Below are 25422 nucleotides of genomic sequence, written 5' to 3'. Positions count from 1 at the left end.
GTTTCGAGCAACTCCTCCCAAGCGCAGGATTCCCCCATTCAAGTATTGCCAAAGATGCCTGTAAGGGCCATCTTCAGCATTTTTATTTATTTATTTACTAACAAAAAAAAAAAGGGGGACTAAGTGCTGGATTGGCCTGTCTGTTGATTCAGGTGAGTTTTGAGCATCCACATCTCACGTTGTCCCGGTTGTCAGGTGCCCCCCCACTGACCCAAAACAGCATGGAAAGCAAGCAGGTAAATGAAAGCAACACAGTATTTATCATGAAAAGGCACTACCCCTGGTTTTCAGTAGTTGAGCCAGCAAAAAATGACCTGAGCGCCCCACCAGACTCTAATAGCACAAGCGCTAGGGAACATCCTCTGAAACCTAAATCTTCCCTGATCCCCCCAGTTCCCCTTGCCCTGGGAATGCCTGGGCAAAAATCAAACCCTGCACAGATGTGCCTCCCCACAAGCACCACTTCCCAGCCGTACTAGGCCCATAATGTCACAGGAAGCCCCAACTAAATCACTTTACAACAATGTGGTCATCTTTATGGTGTACAGCCAGAGCTGCCCACCGACAGGACCTGGTAGCGCGCGTGGCTGTCCCCTTCCAGACAGCAGACTTCAGAAACTAAACCTCTTCTTTTCCCAGCCCTTCCTACAGCCTCATCGCTCTTTTATTCTTCTTCTTTTTTTTTAATTCGTCTATCACCCAGCTTATTCATTTCCTGGTGCTTCTTTTCCAGTCCCTCTTCTCTCACTTAGAGAGCTAAGTAAATACCCTCCGTTCAGGCCAGGCTCAACTCCCCAGCGGGACAGCGCTGGCCGAGGACAAGGACCTGCCTCCCTCTGCTGATGGGAACAGACATTACAGAGCCTGAGGCCAAAAATAACCACGCTCGAGCCTGACGATGATTTTTCCGAGGGAAAAGTACTGTGTGAGACCCAGCTCTGCTTTTCTTGCCCCAGTCTGGGCAGCCACAGCTGGAGTGCCAATTCGGGAAGGATTTGAGAAGACAAGGGCAAACACAAACACAACCCTCAGCGTAACAAAACGTAGTGATGCTGGAAAGCAATCCCACCCAGTGAGAAGTCAAAGGCCAGGGTCAGACTCTCAATATTTTTAAAACTAGGTTTTATTTTCATCAAGTAGAAAGTCTGTACCAAACACACCAGCTGAACTGGTCCTGCCTGGCTTGGGAGATGTCACAGGCTCAGATGCGATGTTTTCTGAGATGGGCTGCTTTCCTCTCGAGGTAATCCCCCACCTCGCATGCAGGCTGGAGCAGTCATGCCAAGCTTTGCATGGTGATTTCTATGGATATCGCAGGAGTTGAGCTTTGGAAGCGGGTCACAGGTCCTTCCCGATCCAGATAGTTCTCCAGCCCCTCCAGGCCAGGCTGGAGACAGCCACCTCATCCAGCCTCCTCCACCAGCCAACGTCACGCATACTCCCCGCAGTCTGAGATGATCACTTTCTGCTTCGGTTTCCCATCTTTGGTACCTTGAGCCTTCAAGAAAAGAGTAAAACAGGGACAGGAATTGAAGGTAAGAAGCTGAAGGGCAGAAACGAGGTGGGCAGTGCCCTGGCCTTCTCGCTGCCGGCTCCTACCTCGATCTGCCGCACCACATCCATGCCCTCCGTCACCTCGCCGAACACCACGTGCTTCCCGTCCAGCCAATCTGTTTTATCGCACGTGATGAAGAACTGGGAGCCGTTGGTGTTTGGACCAGAGTTTGCCATCGATAACAGCCCTGCGATGAAAAAGCTTGGTGGTATCACTGGCGTGGGGGCAAGGAGCTCCAGCACGCAAACCCCTCACCAAAACCCATTTCCAGGCCCCACAAAATGCTGACAGTTTTAGGAGAGTCTCTGAAAATTAAACTCTACAGCCACTGGTGGAAACCGATTATGCAGAGAGAGCAGCACTTCCAGGCATGAAAAATGGAAAGGGTGTTAGAGATTGTTCATCTTTTTTTAGCTGTAGTAACAGAAAAGGTGTTTGTAAGGGAGATAAACCTGCTTGCTTTTTGCTCCTTTTCTAATGTCCACATTTTTACTGTGACATTCTTCCCTTAAAATCAAACAGGAAAGCAGCTTTGAAACTCTGACTCCATTATTATAAAACTGGGATTTAAAAGGGCTTATGGAGAGCAGGAGAACCACGCATTTCTGCTTGCTGAATGTAGGTGATACACAACCATCCAATCACGACAGCTTACACAGAGGGGGAAGCGTTTGGCCAATACAGATCTCAATTTGGGGCTCTTAGCGTCAGCCCAGCCCAGGTTAAGACAGAGCAAATTTTGCCATTGATGGTGTTGAGCCATTTCGTGCTCCTGGTTAAATACACAGGCGGCCTCACTTCTAAGATCCACTCGTCGCTTCCCCGTGGCACACAGGCACCTCAGAAACCACCACCACCGCTAGCACAGCACCACTGCTCCCCGAGACAGCCTCCGCTCAGAGGCAGGGGCTTGAATAAATGACAAAAGAAAGCCCATTTCTCCTTCCAGATTATATCTACCTCCCACTAGCAGAGAGATGCTGGTGGAGCCACATCCCTTTTGCAGATAACGTCGGAGATTCACCCAAGGGACTAGGAGCTCATCCGATCGGCAGGAGCCCACTCCTGGCTGTCGTAGCTGGCCCTACCTGGACCTGTGTGTTTCAGAATGAAGTTCTCGTCGTCAAACTTCTTCCCGTAGATGGATTTGCCTCCAGTGCCGTTGTGGTTGGTGAAGTCTCCAGCTTGACACATGAACTGGGGGATGATGCGGTGGAAGCTGCTCCCTTTGAAGCCGAAGCCTTTCTCATGGGTGCAGAGGCAGCGGAAATTCTCTGTTTGGAGGCACGGGAGAGAGAAGTGAGAGCGCCGTATCGCCATTTGAAGTGACAACACCAGAGAAGCTGACCCTCTCCTCACCCACGGTCATGGGTACCACATCCGAGCGCAGCAGGATCTGGAGCCGCCCAGCAGGTTTGTTGCCAATCTTGATGTCCATGTAAACCTGAGGGTTGGCCCGGGATTTCTTAGCAGGAGGTTCACCCTGGGCAGGCAAAGGAAAAAGCAAGTTTTTCTGTGCTCCCCCTCCAGAGATGGCTGGCCCCAAGCGCTCAGCCTTCAGTACAGCACAAACACAGGAGATGGCTTCAAAACTCCCCCAAGAAAGTGAGCAGCGACAGTCTAACACTGACAGGCTAAGGACAGCTGCCAGCTCCAGTCACACCTACAGGCGTAAAAGGCAGAAAACTGCAGTACCTTCACGGCTCAATGAATTTTTGGCAACACAGGCTCTGCCCAAGGCTGCCACCCACTTTTGGCTCCATGTTTCTGACAGCTCACAGGACCCAGAGATATGTGAAGTGATGATTTACCCACCCCATGACAACCTTCCCACTAGCGCAGGAGGATAGAGACAGCTCCAGCTACTGTTCCCTCCTCCGCTCACAGGAGTCCCTGTGGCTTTGGCTCATTTATTTTTCCTACCTCCTGTGTTTCTGGTTTGGGGGCCTCTGCTGCCCCCTCCTCTGTGTTCTCCTCCAGAGTCTTCCCCGAAAACTTCTTCAGCCAGTCGTCATCCGACCAGACTGCGACAGCAAAAGGAAGGGTCAGAGCATGGGAACCGAACCCAACGGCCACGTGTGAGCATGCATGCAGCTGCGTGGGGTCAGAGCACAGCACGGCCCAGGCAGCGGGATCGCACGCGGGAGCGCTCGGCTGGCAGCAGCCTACCCCAAAAGACAAAGCATGCAGCCACCCACGCCACCCAGGTCAACAGGGAAATAACAGTCAGAGAACATGAAGGCAGCTGGAAGCACAGCAAAGTGTGTTTTCATCAAGGAATCGGGTATTTTTGGTTATTAGGATGCTGGTGAGACCCCCAAATGGGAGGCAGAGCAATACAAGCTGAGGTCTCTGCCCCAGGATCTGGGAAAGCAGAAAGAAAGGCCGATTTTGGAGCAAGCGCGAGGTGCTGACAGTTGTTCACTGGGCTGTGCTCCTCTCGCAAGCACCGACTCACCAGGCCTTGATGATCCTTCTTTAATCCGCATTGGTTTGGCCAGGTTCACACGGATTGTCCTGCCGAAGAGCTCAGATTCATTCTGTAGAGGAAAAAACAAAACAAAGCCCACCAAAAGGTAAAATATCGCTATTCCCTCCAAATCCCTGCAGAGGTCAAAGAAACACAGAACTTCCTTTCTCCCCCTCCTCCTGATTTTGGACTGAGGGCCCCAGACCTTGCAACCAGACCACAGGCAACGGCGAACATGCAAACAAAGCGGGCAAGGACCTGGTCCACAGCAGCGCTCAAGCCCCGGCGCTCGCCCCCCGGGGCCACACCTGAAGCAGCGCCCGCCCTGTTTTTGCAGACAGCTTCATCGACGTTATACACAGCCAGAGCTGCCGCTAAACTTTGCTGGGGTTATCGCCAGCTCGTGTCCGTTCCCAACACTGGCTGCCCAGGACAGCTCGGTTCTGGGGCTGTTATTGTGCTCTCCTTCCCCTCCTGCGAATGGTGCGGTATCAGGCATGCGGAGGAAGGAGATGAGCTGACAGGTATTTCTGAAACAATCTGCCTTGCTCCTACTGGGAAGAGGGCGAAGCCCCACGCTGTGAGGAGAGGAGCAGCGATTTCACTTTCCAAGACAGCATTCAGCATGCAGATGGGAACAGAGCCCATACCATGTTGTCAATAGCTGCTGCAGCATCCTGGGGAAAGAGGGAAAGATCATTATTGCCATTTTTTCTCTTCTTTTCATGTAAGATCCTTGATTGTTTACACTAATATTTGGGAAAGGAGACGAGAGATCTTGCCTAATGAAGCCCACGATAGGTCATGACATCCCATGCTCCAACCAAGCTGAGAAACCCACCCACTGCTGCTGAAGACAAAATGAGCTCTAGGGAAAGCAAGCGGGTGTTTTGGACCAGGAGTGGCCATGCTTCAGCCCAAAAGACAATGGGAAAACTGGGAACTCGGAAAGACAAAACAGCAACTCGACTGCAGCTACTGGAGAATGGCCCATAGCTAGGACAGGCAACCTGTGCCTGCTCAAATCAGCTGCAAAACTCCTGCTGTCTTCAACCAGAGGAGGATCTGGTCTAAAATGCCACGGAAGGAAGAAGAGATTCCAGACTGCTCAAGTATTTGCCCCTTCCTCACCTCTGCCAGCTCAAATTCAATGAAGGCAAATCCTCGGTGCTTTTCTGCGGAGAGAAAAACGAGCAGTCAAAGGGAGCAGGGATAAGGAGGTGTGCCCTGGGATGAAGTAGCGAGCCCCAGAGTGACATGAGGAGACCCAGAACTAGGTAGCCAGCCCTAGGCCCGGGCCATGAGCCCTGGGACCAGGTGGCCAGTCCCAGGATGAAGCGGTGAGCCCCAGGACAAGGTGAGGAGCCCTAGAACGAGGCCGTGAGCCCCAGAATGAGTAGTCAGTCCCAGAATGAAGTGGTGAGCCCTGAGATGAAGTGAGGAGTCCCAGGATGAGGCAGACAGGCCTGGGATCAAGCAGTGAGTCCCAGGACCAGCCAGACAGTCCAGGATGAAATCAGGAGCCCCAGGACAAAATTAGGAGCCCTGGGATGAAGCCACAAGCCCCAGGGCCAGGTCATGAGCCCTGGGATGAAGGACTGAGCCCCAGGACCAAGTAGTCAGTCCCTGGACAAAGTGGTGAGCCCCAGGATGAGGTGGGGAGCCCTAGGACAATGCTGCAAGCCTCAGGATGAGGCCACCAGCCCCAGGACCAGGCTGTGAGTCCCAGGACAAAGGAGTGAGCCACAGGACCAAGCAGCCCATCCCAAGATGGCAGGGGAAGTGGTGAGCCCTGGGATAAGATGAGGAGCCCCAGGAGGAGGCAGGCAGGCCTGGGACCAGGCTATGAGCTGCAGGACCAAAGACAACCAACCCTGGGATGAAACTAGGCGCCATGGGATTAGGGCCGTGAGCCCAGGATGAGGTGAGGAGTCCTGGGATGAAGAACTGAGCCCAAGGATCGGGTGGCCAGTCCCAGGCTGAAGTGCTGAGCCCTGGGACGAAACCACAAGCCCCAGGGCCAGCCCACGAGCCCCAGGACGAGGCGAGGAGCCCTTGGAAGAAGCTGCTGCCCCCAGGCTGAAGCAGGGAGCCCCGGCGAGCCCCCTCCCCGCCGCCCCCCCGCCCTGGACCACGCACCGGTCTCGTAGTCCAGCGGGATCTGGATGTCGGTGATGTCTCCGAAGGGGATGAAGGCGGCGTGAAGCACCTTCTCGTCCACCTCCTCGGCCAGCCCGCCTGCGGGGCGCACAGCGCGTTACCGCCCGCCGCCCCGACCCCGACCGCGCAGCGCCCGCCGGCCCCCGGCCCCGCCGCTCACCCACGTACAGCACCCGCTTGGTGGTGGCCATCTTCCCTCCCCGGCAGCCTCCGCCCGGCCCCTGCCCCGGAACCGCACGGCGGCTCCGCCCCGCCCCGCTGCCGCCGCCGCCGTCGGGGCCCGGCCCGGCCCGGCGCGCCCGGGGCTCCCCGCGGGCAGCGCCTCCGACGTGGAAGGTCCGGTGTTGTGTGTCACACTACCTGATTTCCAAGGGGGATACTTGCATGTTTTACTACCCTCTCCTGCTCTTAAATAAAAATAAAAATACCCCCCCCCCCACAGGACAGGCAGGCAAAACAACATTACAATGCACATGAGAGGTCTTTCTGCTTTTCGAGGACCTTCTCAGGCACAAGTTTCTAGTTTTGCAAGTCCAAATTAAGCCTCAGTTCCACTAGGGAGCAGCCATTCTCCTTTTACAGGGTAACCAAATGCTTTTCATCCCAAAGGATCACCCAAAATGGTTTACAAAGCATTTACTAACCTCACCACCAGAATACAGCCACCTTGTAGAGTATAAAAAAGCCAGATTGTTCTGTAATGACAGAACCACTAAGGAAAACATCCAGCTGAAAGAAGGAAGAATATATGCGAAGAGCAGGAAAGAATTTCTTCTCCCACAGGCAACAAAAAGCGATCCAAACCTCTTTCATGCTCCACTTGAAAAATGCCTCCCACTGCCTTCTATTAGGTCACCACTTGGTTATATTCACCATTTGGACACTAACCAAACCCAACATAATCATCCTGTGGCAGAACTTTAGCACAGTTGCTCCAAAACTGTGATTGTCCAAAGTTAACAAGCAGAATAACTCAATTCAATCACGATTTAACATATCAATCATGTGACAACTGCCTGCCAGTTCAATTTGATAAGTTAATGTGATGCAGCTTACTACATTCTAGAAAAAAGACAACAAATGTAGTGAAAGTTTTTATTCCTTTATTGATAAACGCTTTCCAGACTTTCCAAACTGGATTGTTCAGTTAAAACCAAAACCACAAAAAACTTTCAATCAGAAATCCTCGATGTCCTGCCTAGAAAAGACAAAGGGTAACTGTCCTGACCACAAAGGAAAAGCTTGCAAACTTAATTCTGGTTTTGGAAATCTAGAGCTTCATGGAGCTGGCTTTTTAAATAAGATTGTAAAGATTAATTTACAAAATGCAATATAACTAACTATGTGATATGATGCATGGCACTGAGATTTGCAGGACAGTGAAGAATCTTCAAACATCTTGAGCTGATGTCTAGGAAGGGACTATTTGGCTTCTTTGCATCCTGTAAAAAAAGAGGAAGACAAGTTATCTGCATATGGCATAGTTCACACCAGGCTAGTGAACTATCCAGCGTTATAAACCATAAGGACTCCAGTATAACTTGCAACGAACAGAGAAGTTGTCTTCCTCTTGCGGATAATATCCATTGCTGATGATTTGGTAAGAAATTCACATCTTTCGTGGAGAAGCCAATCACTGGATCCACTCAGAAATTCACTAATGAAATATAAGAACCCTCATCATTCTTTACCATTTGGAGTTGTGACATCTTCCTGTGACATCTGACCAGAACAACTTCACAAAAAGTGCAAGACGTTCATGGTTAAGTCCAGACAAACCCACATGGAGGAATTCATCAACAAAAGCAAAAAGAACCTTCAAAGAATCAAAAATCTTATCCAGAAGTCAAATGAGAGCCAGGACCAAACACAGACAGTGCTTGCTTGGATAAACCTACACAATGAAATGACATTCCTGACACCAGGACTTTAATATATACTGTAGGCAGATGATTGTCAGGATAAGGAACTGGCATTAGCAGTCTATTTAGCCTTGAAGTCACTGGAACATCTTGTGCATCTTTTACCTTTTTTATTTCCTAGATTAGCAGCTTCAGAAGCCTCATCTCAATATATTATCCTTCCTTGACATGCTCCTAGTAGTTGACACTTCAGGAACCTATGCAACATCTTTCTGATACTTAAATACAGTGAGATCTTTGAAGCATACCTCTACAGCTTCTACCGTAACGATTCTCTATTGGAGAAAATGCATCAGTCTTTCAGTCAGTGCTGCACCTGGACCTACACACAGGTTTCCAGACAGGCTGCACACACTGACAATAACGCTTTATGTACTCTGATTTGGGAAACTTTTATCGGAAGCTGAGGACCGGGACACTCACCAGTCTTCCTGGTTTAAGAGGTAGCAGCAACCACGCCCACCTTCTGGGCAGCTTCTTTCTTGGCTTGATGAGCCTGCAACACTGCAACAGCCTCCTCCACCTTGGGTGGACAAGTTATCAAAGTGAGACCTGTTCTCTTCACTAAGGTGCCCCAATCCACGCCCCCTCTGAAGGAACAGGCCAATTTACCTTTGACCGAAGGGATTCTGGAGACTCTAGCATGTGCAGCAGCTCCGAGTTGTCAATCTCTAGCAGCATTCCTGTGATCTTCCCCGCAAGGCTGGGGTGCATAGCTTGAATCAGAGGGAACAAACGCTCGCCTAAAAACAAAACCAACCAAACAAAACAGTTCAGACAGGCTGGCTTCCATCAAACAGTTCTCTGAAACCTGATGGGATTTCCAAAATAAGATGTGATCTGTAAAAAAACAGGAGATTCACTTACCCAGCATCTGTTTCTGCTCCTGGGGAGGTGCAGCAGCCAGCATGGAGGCCGTTAGTGGTTCCTGTCCCTGCACATGTACTGCAGGCTGAGGTGCCTATAGAATGGCAAAGATGAGGATTCAAAAACAGATGCCAGACTGATTGTTTCATATTTAAAGACAAGGCAGTTCTTCCTTCCTCTAAAACATGGCACTCTGTCAGGCCTGCAGTAGAGTCAGTTTCAGAAAAGGACAGATAAGGTGCCCTGTGTTCACAAACACGCTCCAAGTCCTATTCTCAAAAACTAGAATGTCACACAGGGGCACGTAGCTTGCAAATATCCTAGTTATAAAAACTGGACCTTGCATTATAAGGCAAATGTCATGGCAGAGAAAGAGAAACACCCATGTTTGCTTTTTGCACAATGCAGCGGTGTATAGAGAGGCAAGCTGTGCTTTCAGTGATACCCTAGCGAGAATTCAGCAAAGAGATGAGAGAGAGTGAAAGCTAGCAAAAGTGTGAGAGCAAAGAGCCAAGAATAGCAGCCTTACAGCAAATCTGGATAAAAAGGGCTTAGAAGAGTAAGACAGACAAATCAACCAAGTTGCCCCTGGCGGAGGTATGTGACGACAACTGCCAGTTTTCTAAATTCCAGTTTCTGATCCCTGTCGGGACTATAAAAAAGTAGCTTGAAGTTTCTGTAAAAACACTTCAGCTGCGTGTAAAACCTGTTGGACTGTCGTTAACTAGACAGACTTGACAGAGCAGACCACTGCATTACCTGCAAAGACTGTACAGCCGGATGTGGGCTGCGAACACTCGAGGCGTATTTATAAGGAGGAACTGCTCGGGGAGCAGGGGCAGCTACTGGCGGACGAGGAGCTAAATTCTGCGCTGCAGCGGCAACACCTGAAAAGGAAGAGTAGGACAGAATTACACAGCCACAGTAACACGCAGCAAGCAAATTGGGATGTCTGATATTAACTGCTGGACTTTAATTATGCACTGCACAGCCTAATACTGGTTTAGAAACTGGCCTCCAAAATCCAATTGGCTTCTTTAGAAAGGAGCTACCCTCCCTAACACTAAGCCATAGATTCTATATCTGCTTTTAAGACATTTTCTACTTATTCCCTGAAATAAAGTGAATTTGGATGCTTTACTCTGAAACCACCACCCATAATCTACAGAGCCATTTTTGAGCAGTAAGTGTTGCAGAGTTGTAGAGATGAGTTCCAGGTGAAAGGAAAGCAACCCATCTGGATTTCCACTGCTTTGCTGTAGCACCAATTGTCCCCAGACCTGCACTGCACAGCAAGGAACAGGAAAGATTCAGGTGCCGTCTTTGCCCCTTGCTCCAGGCAGCCTTCCGTTATCCACGTCTGATGTAAAAGTCAAGTCTTAATACCATCCCCCTTCCCCATGAATGAGGGGAAGAGCCTGGGAGGCAGACACCTTACCAACTCGCTGGGCAGCGGCAGGGAGGCCACGAGAGGCTGGAGCATTGCCGGCAGGGGCCAGATGGCGCAGTGCTGGCCGTGGTCCAGACTGGCGCATGGCATTTGGCATTCCCTGGAAGCCTAATGGAAGAAAGGAGGGGAAATCCTCAAAACAGAACTGACTGGCAATCACGACAGTCAGCTACAAGCAGCAGGTTGGGGCTCTGCATGGCAGGGAAACTATGCATTGCTCTTGTTGGAAAATACAGCCAAAAGGGTCATACAACCAAAGCACTGTGTCTAGCATGCTCACCTTGAGGTCTCCCCCCTTGCTGCCAGCGTGGGTTAGGTCTCATCTGCGTCATTTGATTGGGTGCATAGTAAGTGGGTCTGCTCTGAGCCTGAAGAGAGATGAGACAAGCTCAGAAGGAACATGAAGTGAATAACAAACATCGTTTGCAACATGCTTTGGCAGTTGTTCCCAGGATTCAACACTCAATTCTCATAAGAGAGAAGGCAGATCAGAAGCCACACAATTAACTCCACTGACTCTGCACCTCTCATTAGGAGCTGTTTGCTTAGTTACAGGCACAAGAAAGGCTCCATGGGCTTACTGCAGTTGAACCAAAGGTCCAAGCCAGGTTAAAGTGTCCATAAAACCACACTAACTCAGCTCAGCTTACCTGGGGCACAGCAGGCATGAAATATCCCCCAGCAGCAGGCTGGAACTGGTTAATGATTGTGTTGGCAGGCAAGGCTCTCATCCCAGCAATGCGTTGCATGTACTGATTAGTTAGATGGGCCTTTCGCTCTTCTTTCCTTTGTGCAAGCGCAACGTACAATGGCTTCGAGCCCACAATTCGCCCATTCATCTCCGTCACAGCTTTTGTAGCTTCCTCTGGAGAAGAGAAGCAGACGAAGCCGAACCCTTTGCTCCGTCCATCTTCCAGCATCACCTGCAGTAAATATCAATTGTTAGTGGAGCAGCACTACAAGAACTTAGCCTAGGAGTCCATATTTTTCACCCTAGAAAAATGTCAGATTCTCCAGGTAGGACAGAACTGTCACAGAGTTGTAGAGACAAGTACTCAATAAAAGTAAACACACCTGTCTGGATTTACTCTGCTTTTCTGTAAGCACCGTGTGTCCCCAGGCCCGCACTAGGCAGCAAGGAATGGGAAAGATCAGGTGCAACCTTTAAATGCGTGTAGGGGAACGCAACCAAGAACCATCTCTTGCTTATAGGAGTCACCTCAAACAAGCATGTTTGCCATTTACTGACTCCTCTTTTGGTGAGACGGTGAGAACAAGTTATTACTACAATCCCCCCCAGACCTGCTGAAATCTGCATATTTATTAGTCCAGATGTTCTCAAAACCTGAATGGCCAGGGGATACAGGAATTGTACTTGAATGCCATGTCAGATAGCAGTTCTTCAGGGTTTAAAGTCCAAATACCCTCAAAGCCCACAATACCTTGGCACTTGTTATTGACCCAAAAGGTGAGAACTCCTTTCTCAGTTTTTCATCATCTATCGTGTCATCCAGGTTTTTAATGTACAGGTTAACTCCCTAGAAGGGAGAGAACAGTATACATAAGACATCCATATCAATAACAAGGAATCTTGAGCACACTGACTGTTAACACCCATCTCCCAAGCCTGTCCATTTGTCTAAAAACTGTTAGTTTAGCATAACTTTCTTTTCTGTATCCCCCAAACTGAAGGCAATATATGTTGCAAAGGTGTAGAGACAAGTCCCGCTGTGGTAAAAGGGAGCCCGTCTGGATTTCCTCTGCTTTTCTGTCGCATCACGTGTCCCCAGTCCAGCACTACGCTGCAAGGAGTGGGAAAGATTCAGATGCAATGTCTAGTGCAATACAGTCCACCATAAATTAGAGATACAACAGCACAGAATTGTGCTGTCTCTTTCCATCCTTTCAGGTATCCCCATTTGAAGACAAAGGAGAATGCATCACAGAGGTTCTCATGTGCTCCTAGCACATAGCTCATCATCAAGACTGATATTTACATCCAGAAAAGAAACAGATTGCTACCTGGTACCGGCTGATTCTCTCTTGTTTTAGCTGCTCAAACTTCCTTTTCAGTTCTGCCTGGCGCTCTACTTTCTTCTGCGCTCGACCTACAAACACCATTTTCCCATTGATATCCTTTCCATTCATTTCTTCCACTGCCTGGGTAGAAGGTTCAAAGAGAAAGTTGTCAACTCTAAAAACAAGACAGTAGCTGATCCTGTTAAGAGCTTCACTGTTAAAAGCTTATATCATATCCCTATCTGCTAGCCAATAAAGCCAAGGTCACCATATGACCTTTGTGTTACTCCTACATAACACAGGCTAGCTAAAGACAAACTAAAGCTATCAGAAGAGACCACGCTGACAACCTCACCACAAGCACTCGCCTAACAACAGCAATTTGTTATTTCCCCACCCCTTCTTGAAGTTAGAGCCAAATTTTGACAAGTATGCTGCTGGAAAAGGAGCATTTCTAAGCAGTGTTCTTACTCTAGACATCTTCCTTCCCCTGAAGCCCCCCACTGCAGTATTAGCAATAATGTTCTTGATTATCTTACTGAATTCTGCATGGATCTAGTAAGCTGGAGAAATGCCAACTTACTCCTGAATGTCAAGCTAGTGACGTGTAAAAGGTTTTTAGTCTGAAAACCTAGATGACATTAGGCCTCAGGCAGAGTTTTAGCTCATTTCAGTATCATGTCATAGGCTCCTGTGGTAAGCCAGGCAAGTTTTACTTCTCTAAGGATAACCAAGCCACATAAAAGTTGGTCATACCTTGTTGGCATCTTCATGCTTTTCAAAGCTCACAAAGCCAAAGCCTTTGGATTTTCCAGTGGGGTCTGTCATCACTTTAACGCTTAGAGTCTTACCTATTGCAAAGGGACAGGGTTAGTAAAACATCATATGAAACTATTTCAAGACTATCACACTACATATAATTGCCCTAGCCTTCTCTCTCATCTGCTCGTCAGCCTCTGCCTTCTGTCCAACACTTGGCACAACTACCCACGTTTCATCTCTTCCTGTTCTTCAGCCTCAAAACGACCCCGGTGGGGCCATACAGATGGTAGCAGCACTGTCAAATTAACATGGGTTATGACACTCACAGCTGCATTGAAAGTGTTTCTGTATTTACCATATTTGCTGAAGAGCTCCTTTAGTCTTTCATCATCCATGTCATCCCCAAAGTTTTTAATATAAACATTGGTGAATTCCTTTGCTTTGGCTCCCAGCTCAGCCTCCCGTTCTTTACGAGATTTAAATCTCCCAACAAACCTGTAGGGCAGAAAAAAGGAAAAAAAATCACAATGAGCAGGTTGCTTTCAAGAATGGAAGCAGTGTGTGTGATTTGCAGTGAGGCAAAAAAATGAGTGTATAGTAGGAACTGGGAATGGGGAGAGGGAAGGGCAACAGAAAAGAGAAGGACAAAAAGGCCACAGACCAGCCAGAAAAATCACCTGACCTATGGTGAAGAGAAGCAGCCAAGGATGCCCACCCAGCTCTGCAGTGGAGAGAGTACTGGCCACAGAGACCCACCCCAGCCCACTAGCGGAAAGGTAGCAGATCAAGGCTTGGTTAGGGAAACCCAACAGCCCTGTAATGGAGAGATAGCAGGCCATGGCTTGGGCAGGGTCACTCACCAGCCCTGTAGTGGAGAGGTAGCAGGCCAAGGCTTGGGCCAGGAGAACCAGTGCCTTGTGTGTCCCTGTTAATACCGAGATGCATCACGGTTCATGCGATCGTTGCTGCTTCTGGCTGTGACACTCACACTTTGCGGTCGTTTAGCAGCATGCCGTTCATCTTCTCGATGGCTCTATCTGCAGCATCCTGGGTCTCAAAGTGCACAAATGCGTAGCCCTTAGAGCCATTCTCATCACACACCACCTGGACATGTGGAAGGAAATTGAATTGTCAGCTCTCTGAGTGCGGAAGAATAAGCTACTGCCAAGGGTCAAAGCGCGTAAGATGCTATCTGCCTTTCAAACTGGCACACCTGATATCCAAATCTGACATAACTTCAGCAATCCTTGACCTTTTGGTCAACTCTGCCTTTTAGAGATTCCATCCCTCCCTTGGTGAAAGGTGTTCCTTTCGCTTTCTGCGTTGAATATATCTGATCATGTCAACACTAGAATAGAACTGGAGAAAGTAACCACATCTCACCTTGCAGGACAAAATATTCCCAAACGCTGAAAACGTGTCATAAAGTGCCTTGTTATCAATGGATTTGTCCAGGTTCTTAATGAAGACGTTCCCAACCCCTGACTTCCTCAAGGAGGGGTCCCTCTGAGACCACATGATGCGAATTGGTTTTCCTTTGATCACATCAAAATTCATGGTATCTAGAGCACGCTCAGCTGCAAAGAGAAGTCAAGAACAGATTTCTGTGGTTTATTAAAGAATAAATGTCTGCATCACGGTGGTGCTAGCTTTCTCTGAATTACACTCCGCTCATGGATACTGCTGGGACAATACCATGGGCTACCAATTCCAATGACTAGGGTTTTTTTTTTTTTTTTTGGGGGGGGGGGGGGGGGGGAGAGACACGGTTTGTTTTTCCAAACTTGATGTTTCAAGGAAGGTCTCTGCAGCAAGGTCACTACACATGTTTAAACAAGTACACAATAGATTTAAAAGACTTAAATTGACATGATATTAATGTTTCGGCAATCAGAAATTAACGTCAAAATGCCTACGTTTCATTAACTAATATTTATTCCTAATTATAAAAGGAAATTGCTGCACCCATCAGAAGGAAAGGAAGGGGAAGAAAAGGAAAGTAACAAAAATAACCGTTTGGCCTGTTTGCTTTTCATAAAGCTCACATTTACCAGTATGCATTTCTAATAAGAGAAAAGGATTATCTCCCTATCAGTTCAGAGGCAGGGAAAACGTGCATGAACACGTGGCTGGCTGGAAAGAAGATATCAGAGAGCCTCTGCAGTTCATGTGGCCAAAAAACGATTCCCAAGTTACTTAACCTAAAGATAATAAGAGCGGACAAAACCTTGGAAAAAGATCATATACCCTATCCGATAAACAGGTAAGTGTGTTTTATCTAAATTTTAAAACCCCAGCAATGCCATTCTAACCTACACCAACACCCCCCTCCACGATTCTATTTCTGCTACCTACTGACATATTAAAAGGATCATTACGTACACACATTAGGATCTTGTTCATAAAATTCAGATGCTTGGGACACTTCCATGCCAGCAAACACTCCCAGCATGGAAGGAGCAGAGAAAGAAGAGACCATTAATTCCCAGCAAGAGGCAAGGAAAAAAGAGGGCTAGATAAGCATTAAAAAACAAGTAATATTAACAGGGCAGAACCACAGTTTTCAAATTGGACTCACTTCTCCCAGCCCACCTTCACCCAAAGATATTTGCCAATTAGACTTCAGGCACAGCAAATTCAAGGGAAATGCCTCTCCTTTCATGTGATACTTTGCCATTACAACCAGAGTAAAAATTCAGCATTTCACAGAACTATCTGTAGGAACTCAAAGGGGATATTGCCTACAAAAGTCTCCTGTACGCCCCACTTCAAACATCAGGTCAAACTACTGCATGGAAAAACATTTCTTAAAAATTTTCAAGTGCTTTGAAAATAAGGCTTTTTGTTGTTGCTTCATAGATTGAAGAAGTGCTATCATCAGTCTCCCCACTCCTTCACATACATCCTCAGCTGGGAAACAAGTTCTGCTGCTCTCCATCCCTGAAGTAGTCAGGCTTGCAAAAGAAAAAAAGTCATTTAAGGAATAAAATTAGGCTTGCTAGGACTCCACTTTTTAGGCAAAGGTGTTAAATTCAATTAACTGCCATACTAAAATTATTCTTCAATTGCTACTCTGAATCAACATGTCTGCAGTTCTTTCAGCAGTCCATTCCTAGTATGCACTTCAGAAGGCAACTTAGTCCAGCTTGTCAAATTTGGCAGTGTTTATTTATAGCAGGGGAAAGGTCCTCCAGAAGCACGCGTTGGCAAGGACACAAACTAACCATTTGCAGCAGAAACAGGGCTCCTGTTGAAAGCTGACAAGCAAATGAAGCAGTGGCATGCAACCCAAGAGAATCCTGAAACTCTTTAGCAATTAAGATATACACTAATTATGAACTCACTCCCCAATCCTTCTAGCTTTCTAGCATTATTATCCAGAGGCAGATACTATTGCACTGCTGTTTCAGTAGCTTGCTAGTATTTCTTCATGTATTTGTATATGCTGCTTGAAATTCACTCAAGCACTTCTTGTAAGCAGTGCAATAAGAAAGCCCTAGAGAGGTTTCCTAGTTTGAGGAAGCCTGCCAGACCCACAGGTGGAAGTGTAATCACATCACACCAGTACCTGAGAAGAACTGTAAAGGATCAGAATGAGTGATGTGACTGACTCAGACTAACGACATCCAACTCATTTCCTTAATTTGAGCAAGTGCCTTCTCATGTTCTTCTATTTAAGCCACAAAGCTTCAGCCACTTCGGTTCCTGCATCTCTCCCCCACACTGGTTCCTGTCATCCTTCCAGCAGACCCAACAGCAACTCATATATAACACCGCACGCACACTCTTAATCCCTTTCAGGCTCTTCTCATTCCTCTTCCACACCCTTCTGGATAGGGAAAAAAAACCTATGAACACTCCCTGCAGTTTGCCTTAGGCCTCCAGGAATTAGTCCTCCTTACAGGCTCTCTGATGAAGGGCTAAAACACTACGGGAATTAGCCACTGCGGTTGAGCAGCATAAAGACAGATAACCACACACAACAAGATTCACCCCTTAGAAAATCTGCACGCAGAGTTTTCCTTTGCAAAGACAGCTGCCCTACAAACCTCCCGCTTCTTGCTTCTTATATCATTAGGCAAAAAAGACCCAACAACAAAAATACACAGCACAAGTTTAGCTATTTATTAAGAAACAGAGAGGTTAAGTACAAAACAAACTCTTCAGCCTCATTTCTTTGAATCACTTTGCCACTGTAAATTAGAATAAAAATGATGTGGGCAAGCAAGCATACGTAACTAATCCCTCTTCCCTTTCAACTTCAGACCTGCATTTACGTTATACAAGTTCCCTCTTACATTGTCTTCTCTATTTTAAGGAAGAGAGCAGAAGAAAAGATTATTTATCCCCCTCTACACCTTTCTTTTTCAGAGACACTTATCTAATCTGAGCTGTTTTCCTTCTTGGCTTGGGAAATGTGCTGTTTTCTGTGCACTTCCAGAACAGCTTATCTCTACAGCCACATTAAAGTTTCTGTTTCATTATCTGAGCTGTCATGCTCATGACTGTCATGTTATGAAGCCTGGGAACGCAATTAAATTGCATGAGAAACATGAAAAAGGAAATTCAGCTTTTCTTTAAAAGAAGTCTTTTCTCTTTCCCTTGCTTTACAGTCAAAAAGAATAAATATTAAAGACCATGGTTAAGCCTACACTAGCCAGAACTTTGAAGCATTTTCTTAATCTGCCTATCACAGTATGACAGATTCAGTGTTCAGCATTCACTAGTTACTATGCCAAAAAAATGCAATTGAAGGCAGCAGAGCTCAGTTTCACAAAAAATAACCTCTCTGCTGCAGACTACCAGTTAGACAACGCATGCCCATTCCAGTATCAAGCATCGCTACATTATCTAGTAAAAACGTAAAGAAAAATGTAAGGTCTGAACCAATTCAGGCACAGGCATTCTGAAACTACAAAGCATGTTTAGGATATGCCACAAATAATCCTGCTCCTACATTGTCATACATAACTGGAAAGAGCTCTGGCTGCCGCATCATGTTGAAACATTGATTTGCTCTATGGCCACATGGGTTGCTTTCTCCAGTTGATGGGTTTCTTTCTCCAGTTGTAAGGACAGCATCCTATTTCCCCATACAAAATGGTCAAGACGTGGTTTTCCTCAAATTTACAAAGCCTTTACATCTTCCTATTAAGGTGCCATGGAAATGTAAACTGTTATGCATTAACTTCTTCAATAGCTGCTACCATTTCAAACATACTAACAATGTGTCTACAAGCACTTCTTTGAAAGTTTTTTGAGCACAAAGTTTCCTAACTGCTGATCACTTTTATGTGCAATTTTGTAGCATCTTGGGAACAACCAACAAACCAAAACTGATCCCTACAAGGACAGGGCTAGAAAACACTCCCCATCTTTTCATGAACTTTTTGTACAATGAACTCCAAATAAATTTCTGATTATGCATTCCTGGAGGAAAATATAGATCCTTCCTTCCCTCAGAATGCCCTCATGCAGGCAGTACTGCCACCATATAAACAAAAGCCAAATTGTTGCACTTGACAAGAAAAATTATGACAACAAGCCACCAATGGGCCCACACCTTTCCAAAGAGATCTGTTTACACTCTCTTGCATTATGTTTAGTACAGCAGCTGTCCTTTACTCGCGCAGTGAAATAGCACTTGCTGCAGTTTGGTATGCAGAAGAAATTAGGAACTTTTCAAGAAAGATCTCTTCATGAAGGCAGGGGAGTGTGACAATTTCTCCTTCCCAATATTAACTTTATGGTTAGGTTTGAGTTTCTGCTAGGTCTTAGAGGACCAAGTGACAGGAGGCCAGTTACTTTGTCAAAGTATCACTGGAAGTACTGGGACTTTCTAAAACGTCTGCTTCCTCACCAGGAGCGAGGAACGATGCAACCCCTCTCTAAACACCTATTTATTACCATGAAAGGTTACCTTGAAATATATTGGAAAGTCACCTGCCTTAGCATTCATATGAGGAGCAGAACTTTTTTTCTGTTAAAGCAAGCACATATAACTAACCACTCTTCCCTTTTAATGTCATACCTGCGCTTACATTATACAGATCTTCTCCTACATAGTCTTCTCTACTTTAAGGAAGATAACAGAAATAAAGTTCATCTATATTCTTCTGCACCTCCTGCCCCCGCAAAAGACTTTCATCTAATTTCAGCTCTGGGGTCCCTTCTTGGCTTTATTTCTGCTGCTTGTTTTTACTTCTCTTATCCTGAAAAAGAGAGCTCATAGCCTAGACAAACACAGGTAAGGCTGGATATCTGTAGCTTTGCTTATACAGTATATGAACATACTAAGGTGGTATCATAAGAGTGGGTCAGAGCAGAAAGGTCCATCAGAGCAGAAGATGACCGTATGTACAGCCCCTCAGGTTCATTCTTTCCTGCTGAGAAGATTTAAAGCCACATAAATACATGGCTTAGCCTGCATAAAAAGCACTTTGAGAGTTCCATGAATGAGAGACTATGCACTGGGGTGAAAGCCAGCTTTTTATCAGCCTGTCAAGGAAAAGGATCAGAAGGGCCCTATCAGATCAATCAGCATCCCAAGGAAAGATGTGGAGTTGGTACTCTGACCTGGCGAAGAGGATGGAAGCTAGGACAGCACATGGTCGCAGCCAGACTGCATAAGATCATATAGCATACTCCAGGCAAGACCTCAGTCCCATAGGCCCTACCGGTTTGCAGGAATGCAGTTTTGTATTAATGTTTTATTTTCTACGTTACAAGGATTTTGCTCCAAAGTCAATATACTCTTCTGTGTAATAAACAGACCATGATCTGTAGCCTGAAAAGTTGTAAAGCAGGATGATAGCTAGAGGCTATAGGAGAGTTTACTTGCAGCTGAAGTTGGTGTTGTTGTGAATTGATTCAGGATTAAAGAGAAAAGTTTACTCTTGTCTATCCCTGCAGATGTCTATATTACATAAAGATGCTGCTAAGCACCAGTCAACAAGCAAAGGCTCTGAAATCTAGGGCAGAAAATGCTGACCCGCTTTTCCTCTAGAAAGGACATGTTCCAGAATGACCTCTTCTGTTCTCATCTTTCATAAGCTTCTGCTGCCTTTAGCTCTGAAATACCTACTTGAACAGGAGTCAAACTAGAGTATAAAAAGAGAGCCTGGGCAGAGCAAATCATGACGGATTTTGCATGTGAGACAACCTCGTTTCACATGCATTGAACATTGCGCCTTCTCTCCCATTATTGTAAGAATATCACTGCACAAACTACATGACCCACCAGGCTCAGATATACCACCAACACTTGCATTTGCAAATTATTCTGGAGATACGAAGCAGTAAATATTCTGGCTTCACAGCTGCAAGCAAGTGGTTACTTATCCCAAAACTGCTAAGCTACTTGGTAGCACATACTCACAGCAGTGTGGGTTAGACGGGTGAAAAAGGTAAAGAAAAAGCCATGGATGTAGTCACAGACATCACTTACCATCTGCCGGCTGCTGGAAGTTGACGTAGGCATAGCCTAGGGACCGGCGGGTGATCATATCCCTGCAGACCCGAATGGAGAGGACAGGCCCGGCGGGGCTGAACTTCTCGTAGAGCATTGCCTCCGTGACATCGGGGTGCAGGTCGCCCACGTACAGCGACGCCATCGGGTAGCTGCTAGCCGCCGTGTTCATCTTCCACCCGGCACACGCTTCCGCCACAAACTTAAGGAGGTTTTATTCTTGGGGGGAGGGGGGGGCTTAAAACAGAGCTTTTAGTAAATATCTAAATGAGGAGGGGGGAAAAAAACCTCAAAATCCTGTTTAAAAACCTCCCCGAACACAGGCCTGCTGAAGCAGGGGGTCACCAGAGGGCTCGGCAGCAGGGAGGGACGGGACGGCGGCGACGCGGGGGGCGGCCGCTCGCCACGCCAGGCCCCGGGACGGAAAGCGGCCGGGCAGAGGGGAGGCCTGGAAAGGGGCAAAGGCAAAGTGAGATTTCTCCCACCGGAGCAGGGCTCGGGAATAAAGCCAAAATCCAAAACCACCTCCTGACGCTGGAGTTTTTCTCCCTCCAGCTCGGGGGAGGGGGGAAGACCCTTAAAAGCGATTTGCTTATTTTTCCCTCCTTAGTAGTAATAATTTATCCCCGATTCTCCAGACCCGAGGCCGCTTTATGTGATTTTTCTGCGGGGGAAAAAAAAAAAAAGAGAAAAGAAAAAATAATCCTCTTTGTGATCTATACTTCTATTAATCGGCCTTTTAAAAGGCGATTTTCTCCGTTAGGTTTGCGGGTATATTTATAGCTGCGTATAAACCAGGCCGGCTCTGCCCAGGCAGCGAACGGCCCCCGGCCGGAGGGGGCGGCCGGGCCGGGTTGGACCGGACCGGACCGCGGTTCCCCCGCGCCCTCCCGGCCCCCGGGGCGGCGGCGGCGCCGCTGCTGGGCCCGACACCGACTCACGCGCTGCGGCCCGGCGAGCGGAGAGGCAGCGGCAGGCGGCGGGCGCCCCTTTATAGCCGCCGCGGCGGCGGCGTGAGCGGGCCGCGCCGAGGAGGAGGAAGAGGCGGCGGGGCCGGCCGCGAGCGACCCCCGCCCCGCCCCGCCGCGCCGCCGCCGCCCGCTGCAGCGACGCCAGCGGGGGGGAGGACCCGCCGCCGCCCGCCCGGCCTGAGGCGAGGCGAGGCGGGGAGGGGAAGGGGAAGGGGGCGGTCGCCGTCGTCCTCCGCCACCGCCTTCCCCACAGCCCCCGCCCCGCCATTTTGGCGCTGCCCCGCGCCGGCGTGGGGGCGGCGACATGGCGGCGGTGGCGCCTGTCGCGCCTTCCGCCTGGGGCCGCGACCCCCTCAGCGCCCCCCTTGCCGCCATCGCCCTCCTTCCCCCCACCCCCCAACCCGGCCTCTCCGCCTGCCCCGGGGGAAACTCTTGTTTTTCTCTGGAAAGCTGCCGGGGCTGGTACTAATCCCACACGGCCGGGGCGGCTCTGGTTCCTCCTTCCCTCGCGTGAGGTGCGCGACCGCCCCGCCGCCACGCTGCCCCTTCTCCGAGCCCCCCTCCGGGCCCGAGCAAGCCCTGGCCCGCAAGGTGTTTTATTTCCCACCGTCTGCCCCAGGCCAGCGAGAAACCCAAGGAATCACGACACCGGCCCTGTTGAGCGAGGCCGGCGCCGCACAGCTGCGCGGGCGCTGCTGAGCCGCCCGGTTTAGGGCTGCAGCCGGCCTCGGCCTCCGGGAAGGGGGTTTTCGGAGGCAGGTGGAGCGGAGAGGTGGCCGGGGAGGAAAGGCAGCGTGGACTTCACCGGGAGAGAGAGAATGGTTTTTCTTGAATAGTAACGTTTCTCGCTGCTCCAAGCTATGGTTTTTGAGGCAGGGAGATCAGGAGTGGCTGTGGCTGGAGTTGTTCCCACAGCGATCTGCTGCCTCCTATTTAGAGCGTAATTTTTCCTCGAGGAAGTGCTAGTTCCTGACATGGCCTCCGGCGCGGTGCCAGCTCCCATCGTGTGTCGCCCTGGAGCTGGACCGAGGGTCGTCGGCATCTCCCTGGGGAAGCAAGTGCCCCCCCCCCCCCCCCCGTTCTCTATTTGCGGGGCGAGGGCTGAACGCCGCTGCATGAAGAAGAAAGCGGCGGGAACAGGAGAAGGATTCGCTCCCCTTTGCCGTCCCGTGGCTTCACGCTCATGAGATGCGATGCCAGGAAGCCCCGTAATGATCTATTTCCAGCGTCTTCAATGGAGCAGGAGGACGCAGCGGCACGAGAGTCGGTGATTCATTGACCTTCAGGCATTACAGACATCCTTTTAAGGGGGACTAACATAGTTTACAGAGTCTGGTAGCTGATCAGCTGTGACTTTGCAGTTATACATGGCATCACCTTGGATTGTCTTTCAAAATGCTACACAGCTGTAAACCTATCCCTTCACTACAATGGAATAATTGACAGTAGCAGAATAAAAGGAAACACTAGCAAAACAGTAATGATAATCCCTATTTTACAATATTTTCAGTCCTGATTCTTTTCTAGAGACTCAACTCTCCCTCCTCCTGAGCTCATCGTCTTCCTCCCAGCAGCTGCCGAGGACTGATGCGTGGAGGCAACACTCGTGTGGACAGGTCGGGAAGCACTCAGTGTCTCCCTTTGCTGCGAAGCTCGAGTCCTCCACAGCCCTGCGCTCGTGAGTCAGTTAAGCTGGAAAAGCAGTGGGCTCAGATGAATTTCTTGCTGTGGGTCGAATTCAGGGTGGCTTCCCTTTTGACAGTTAAAGTCAAAACACAGCAGAGTTCAAGGAATATATTTCCACATAAAACTCCCTTTGGCTGCAGGCAGCTGCTGTGGCTACACTGAGAACCGCTTTTATTAGAACCATATTTATTGACATTTGCGTCCCTTCCTGCGAGGACACTGCTTGCACACTAAACTGAAGTCCCGCGTCCTCCAAGACATCAATCGTTTTCATTCCCGATATGAACTGACAGACTGGGGTACGCTCTGCCCAAGAGAGCCCAAGACTGTCAGAGGGATCCCACCACTCTTGCTCCTCCCAAATACACAAGGGCAGCTGGACCCTGGTGACCAGGGACGCCATAGATCCTCCCGGTTTGTCCTCTCAAGACCTTTAGTGGTGCCTGGAGCAAAGGTTACATCTTTTAATGTTTTTTATTTTCCCGGTCTGCATTGGTCAGGGTAGTGTGAGAGCTGTTGCCCAGTGGTTTTCCCAGGTGGCTCTGTCACCATGCGTTTGAACGGTCCCTCAGTTCCTAGGGGTAATCAGTAACATCAGTAAGAGATCATCTGTTTTTCAACAGGGATGGGCAAGTTTTCAACGAAATGCTAACCCTGCTTTAGGATTTCGCCTCAGCTTTGGGATTTTACCAGTAGAGGGCAGGCCGGGATTACACCACAGGCCAAAAAAATGCAGCCGGGAGTGCAGAACCGCAGAAGGGAGACCATTTCACCCAAAGCCATAGGGGAACTCAGATAAGCAACAGTTTTCGTGCAGGGGAATTTGGAGGAGCAGAGCTTACTCACTGCTAGAGCACCTGCTGCATAGCAAAACGTCTCTCCTACGGCGTGAAGGTGGGTTTGTCTCCCTGAAGAGCAGGCTAAGCCTCGTCAATTAGGACACTGTTTTGTTTCAGCATTGCCCCCGTCAGAGCTGGAGCGCGGGCAAGGTGTTTAATGCCGCTGTGTGCCACAGAGCACAGCCCAGCTGGACTGAATGCAGCCCACGCGTTCCCATAGGCCTTCTCATTATGCTTTTGCCTGAAGAATGAGGATGAACAGAGTGCTTGGAGAGTTTGGGATTTCCCCTACAGGGTAGATCAAAAGTAGCCAGGATGTGTTATGAGAGACATTTAGGCTAAGGAAAACCCTGGGAAAAAAATGAAGCTCCAGTCCCGGGCTACTGTGCTAATCACCATGTTGCTGTGGGGAGAAAACCCCATGGGGCTGAACCGATGCCCTCCCACCAGCTCCCGCTTCTGTTTGATCAGCCCAGATCAGGAAGTGGTTTTTTTCACTGTCTCTGTTTTGTTTTGCCACTGTAGCCTCCAGGGCTGGTTTATATGCCTGCCTCCCACAGAAGGGCAATTTTGTTCCTCTCTCCAGCGGAGGCCACACGAGAGCCCTGAACTCCTACCAACCCCTCCAGACGCTTTGGAGCAGCCCGGGCACCAGAGGGACGACCCGTTGTCAATAGTCCTATTATTGCTCTTGAAGTTTCTCTCCACTTCCAGACTTACACTGTGTTATTCCATCACAGCTGCAGTTGCTCCCTTCCAGCAATTCCCAACATAGTACTTAAGGCAGGGATTTATGGGCGGTTTTGAAAGGCATTTTGGAATGAAAAGGAGTTATGGGAAAGGAAGTCAAATTCCCACCATTACCCAGAAAATTCTCCCAGCGTCTTTCACTGCCAGTATCACTTACTGGTCCTTTCCTCAAAACAGAGACAAGCTCTCAGCTGTCGCTCTTTGTTTAGTCCGAAGGGTTTTCCAACAGGAAGAAGCAGCAGGGGTTATTATGGTGCTGCTTGCAAAGGGTCAGGAGACCACGGCCAGCCCTAAGAGCCTGGCTATGAAGCTCTGCTGGACTGATTAGTTCTCTGACACATTTGTGGACGTTGGTAATTAAATGAAATGATTTATTCTCAAGCCATGGACTATTGTGAATCCTAGGATGAGCGTTGCTGAGCATCCCACTGGCTGATTTTGGCTCATGTAATGGTTTGCAAAATAAAAAATCATGGGACCAGAGTTACCAAGAACGGTAGCTA

At 48.5% G+C, this 25422-nt stretch overlaps 2 protein-coding genes and 3 non-coding genes across 8 annotated transcripts; all 5 read right to left on the bottom strand.

Annotated features, from left to right (window-relative positions):
• Window positions 1-1105: 1105 nt before the first annotated feature.
• Window positions 1106-6439, bottom strand: PPIE (peptidylprolyl isomerase E). 4 transcript variants are annotated; one of them, XM_068917236.1, is made up of 10 exons: window positions 6346-6439; window positions 6165-6263; window positions 5157-5200; window positions 4676-4702; window positions 4014-4095; window positions 3479-3579; window positions 2915-3038; window positions 2644-2829; window positions 1600-1742; window positions 1106-1498 (listed from the first exon to the last, which is right to left on the bottom strand). In XM_068917236.1, the coding sequence occupies exons 1-10, from the start codon at window positions 6374-6376 to the stop codon at window positions 1430-1432; spliced, it is 906 nt and encodes a 301-aa protein (XP_068773337.1). In that variant the 5' UTR covers window positions 6377-6439; the 3' UTR covers window positions 1106-1429. The 4 variants fall into 4 exon arrangements, with proteins under 4 accessions (XP_068773337.1, XP_068773340.1, XP_068773338.1 ...); XM_068917239.1 differs by having other exon boundaries at window positions 6354-6391; XM_068917237.1 differs by having other exon boundaries at window positions 4334-4702; window positions 6346-6390.
• An 829-nt stretch (window positions 6440-7268) lies between these two features.
• PABPC4 (poly(A) binding protein cytoplasmic 4) lies at window positions 7269-21702 on the bottom strand. Its single transcript, XM_009682541.2, has 15 exons — window positions 20653-21702; window positions 14589-14782; window positions 14194-14309; window positions 13561-13700; window positions 13200-13294; window positions 12447-12584; window positions 11867-11962; window positions 11075-11347; window positions 10705-10792; window positions 10413-10532; window positions 9734-9861; window positions 8975-9068; window positions 8720-8850; window positions 8531-8630; window positions 7269-7627 (listed from the first exon to the last, which is right to left on the bottom strand). The coding sequence occupies exons 1-14, from the start codon at window positions 20843-20845 to the stop codon at window positions 8544-8546; spliced, it is 1893 nt and encodes a 630-aa protein (XP_009680836.2). The 5' UTR covers window positions 20846-21702; the 3' UTR covers window positions 7269-7627; window positions 8531-8543.
• Window positions 10160-10292, bottom strand: LOC138062069 (small nucleolar RNA SNORA55). The gene has a single exon (XR_011136068.1). It is a non-coding gene; the product is annotated as a small nucleolar RNA SNORA55 (small nucleolar RNA).
• LOC138062070 (small nucleolar RNA SNORA55) lies at window positions 11451-11583 on the bottom strand. The gene has a single exon (XR_011136069.1). It is a non-coding gene; the product is annotated as a small nucleolar RNA SNORA55 (small nucleolar RNA).
• On the bottom strand, window positions 12122-12254 carry LOC138062071 (small nucleolar RNA SNORA55). Its single transcript, XR_011136070.1, has one exon. It is a non-coding gene; the product is annotated as a small nucleolar RNA SNORA55 (small nucleolar RNA).
• Window positions 21703-25422: the final 3720 nt, after the last annotated feature.

Source organism: Struthio camelus, chromosome 23 (assembly GCF_040807025.1).
Source record: "Struthio camelus isolate bStrCam1 chromosome 23, bStrCam1.hap1, whole genome shotgun sequence".
NCBI classification, from domain to species: Eukaryota; Metazoa; Chordata; class Aves; order Struthioniformes; family Struthionidae; genus Struthio; species Struthio camelus.
The sequence above is the reverse complement of the archived record's forward strand: the minus strand, read 5'-3'. Positions and strand labels throughout refer to the sequence as shown.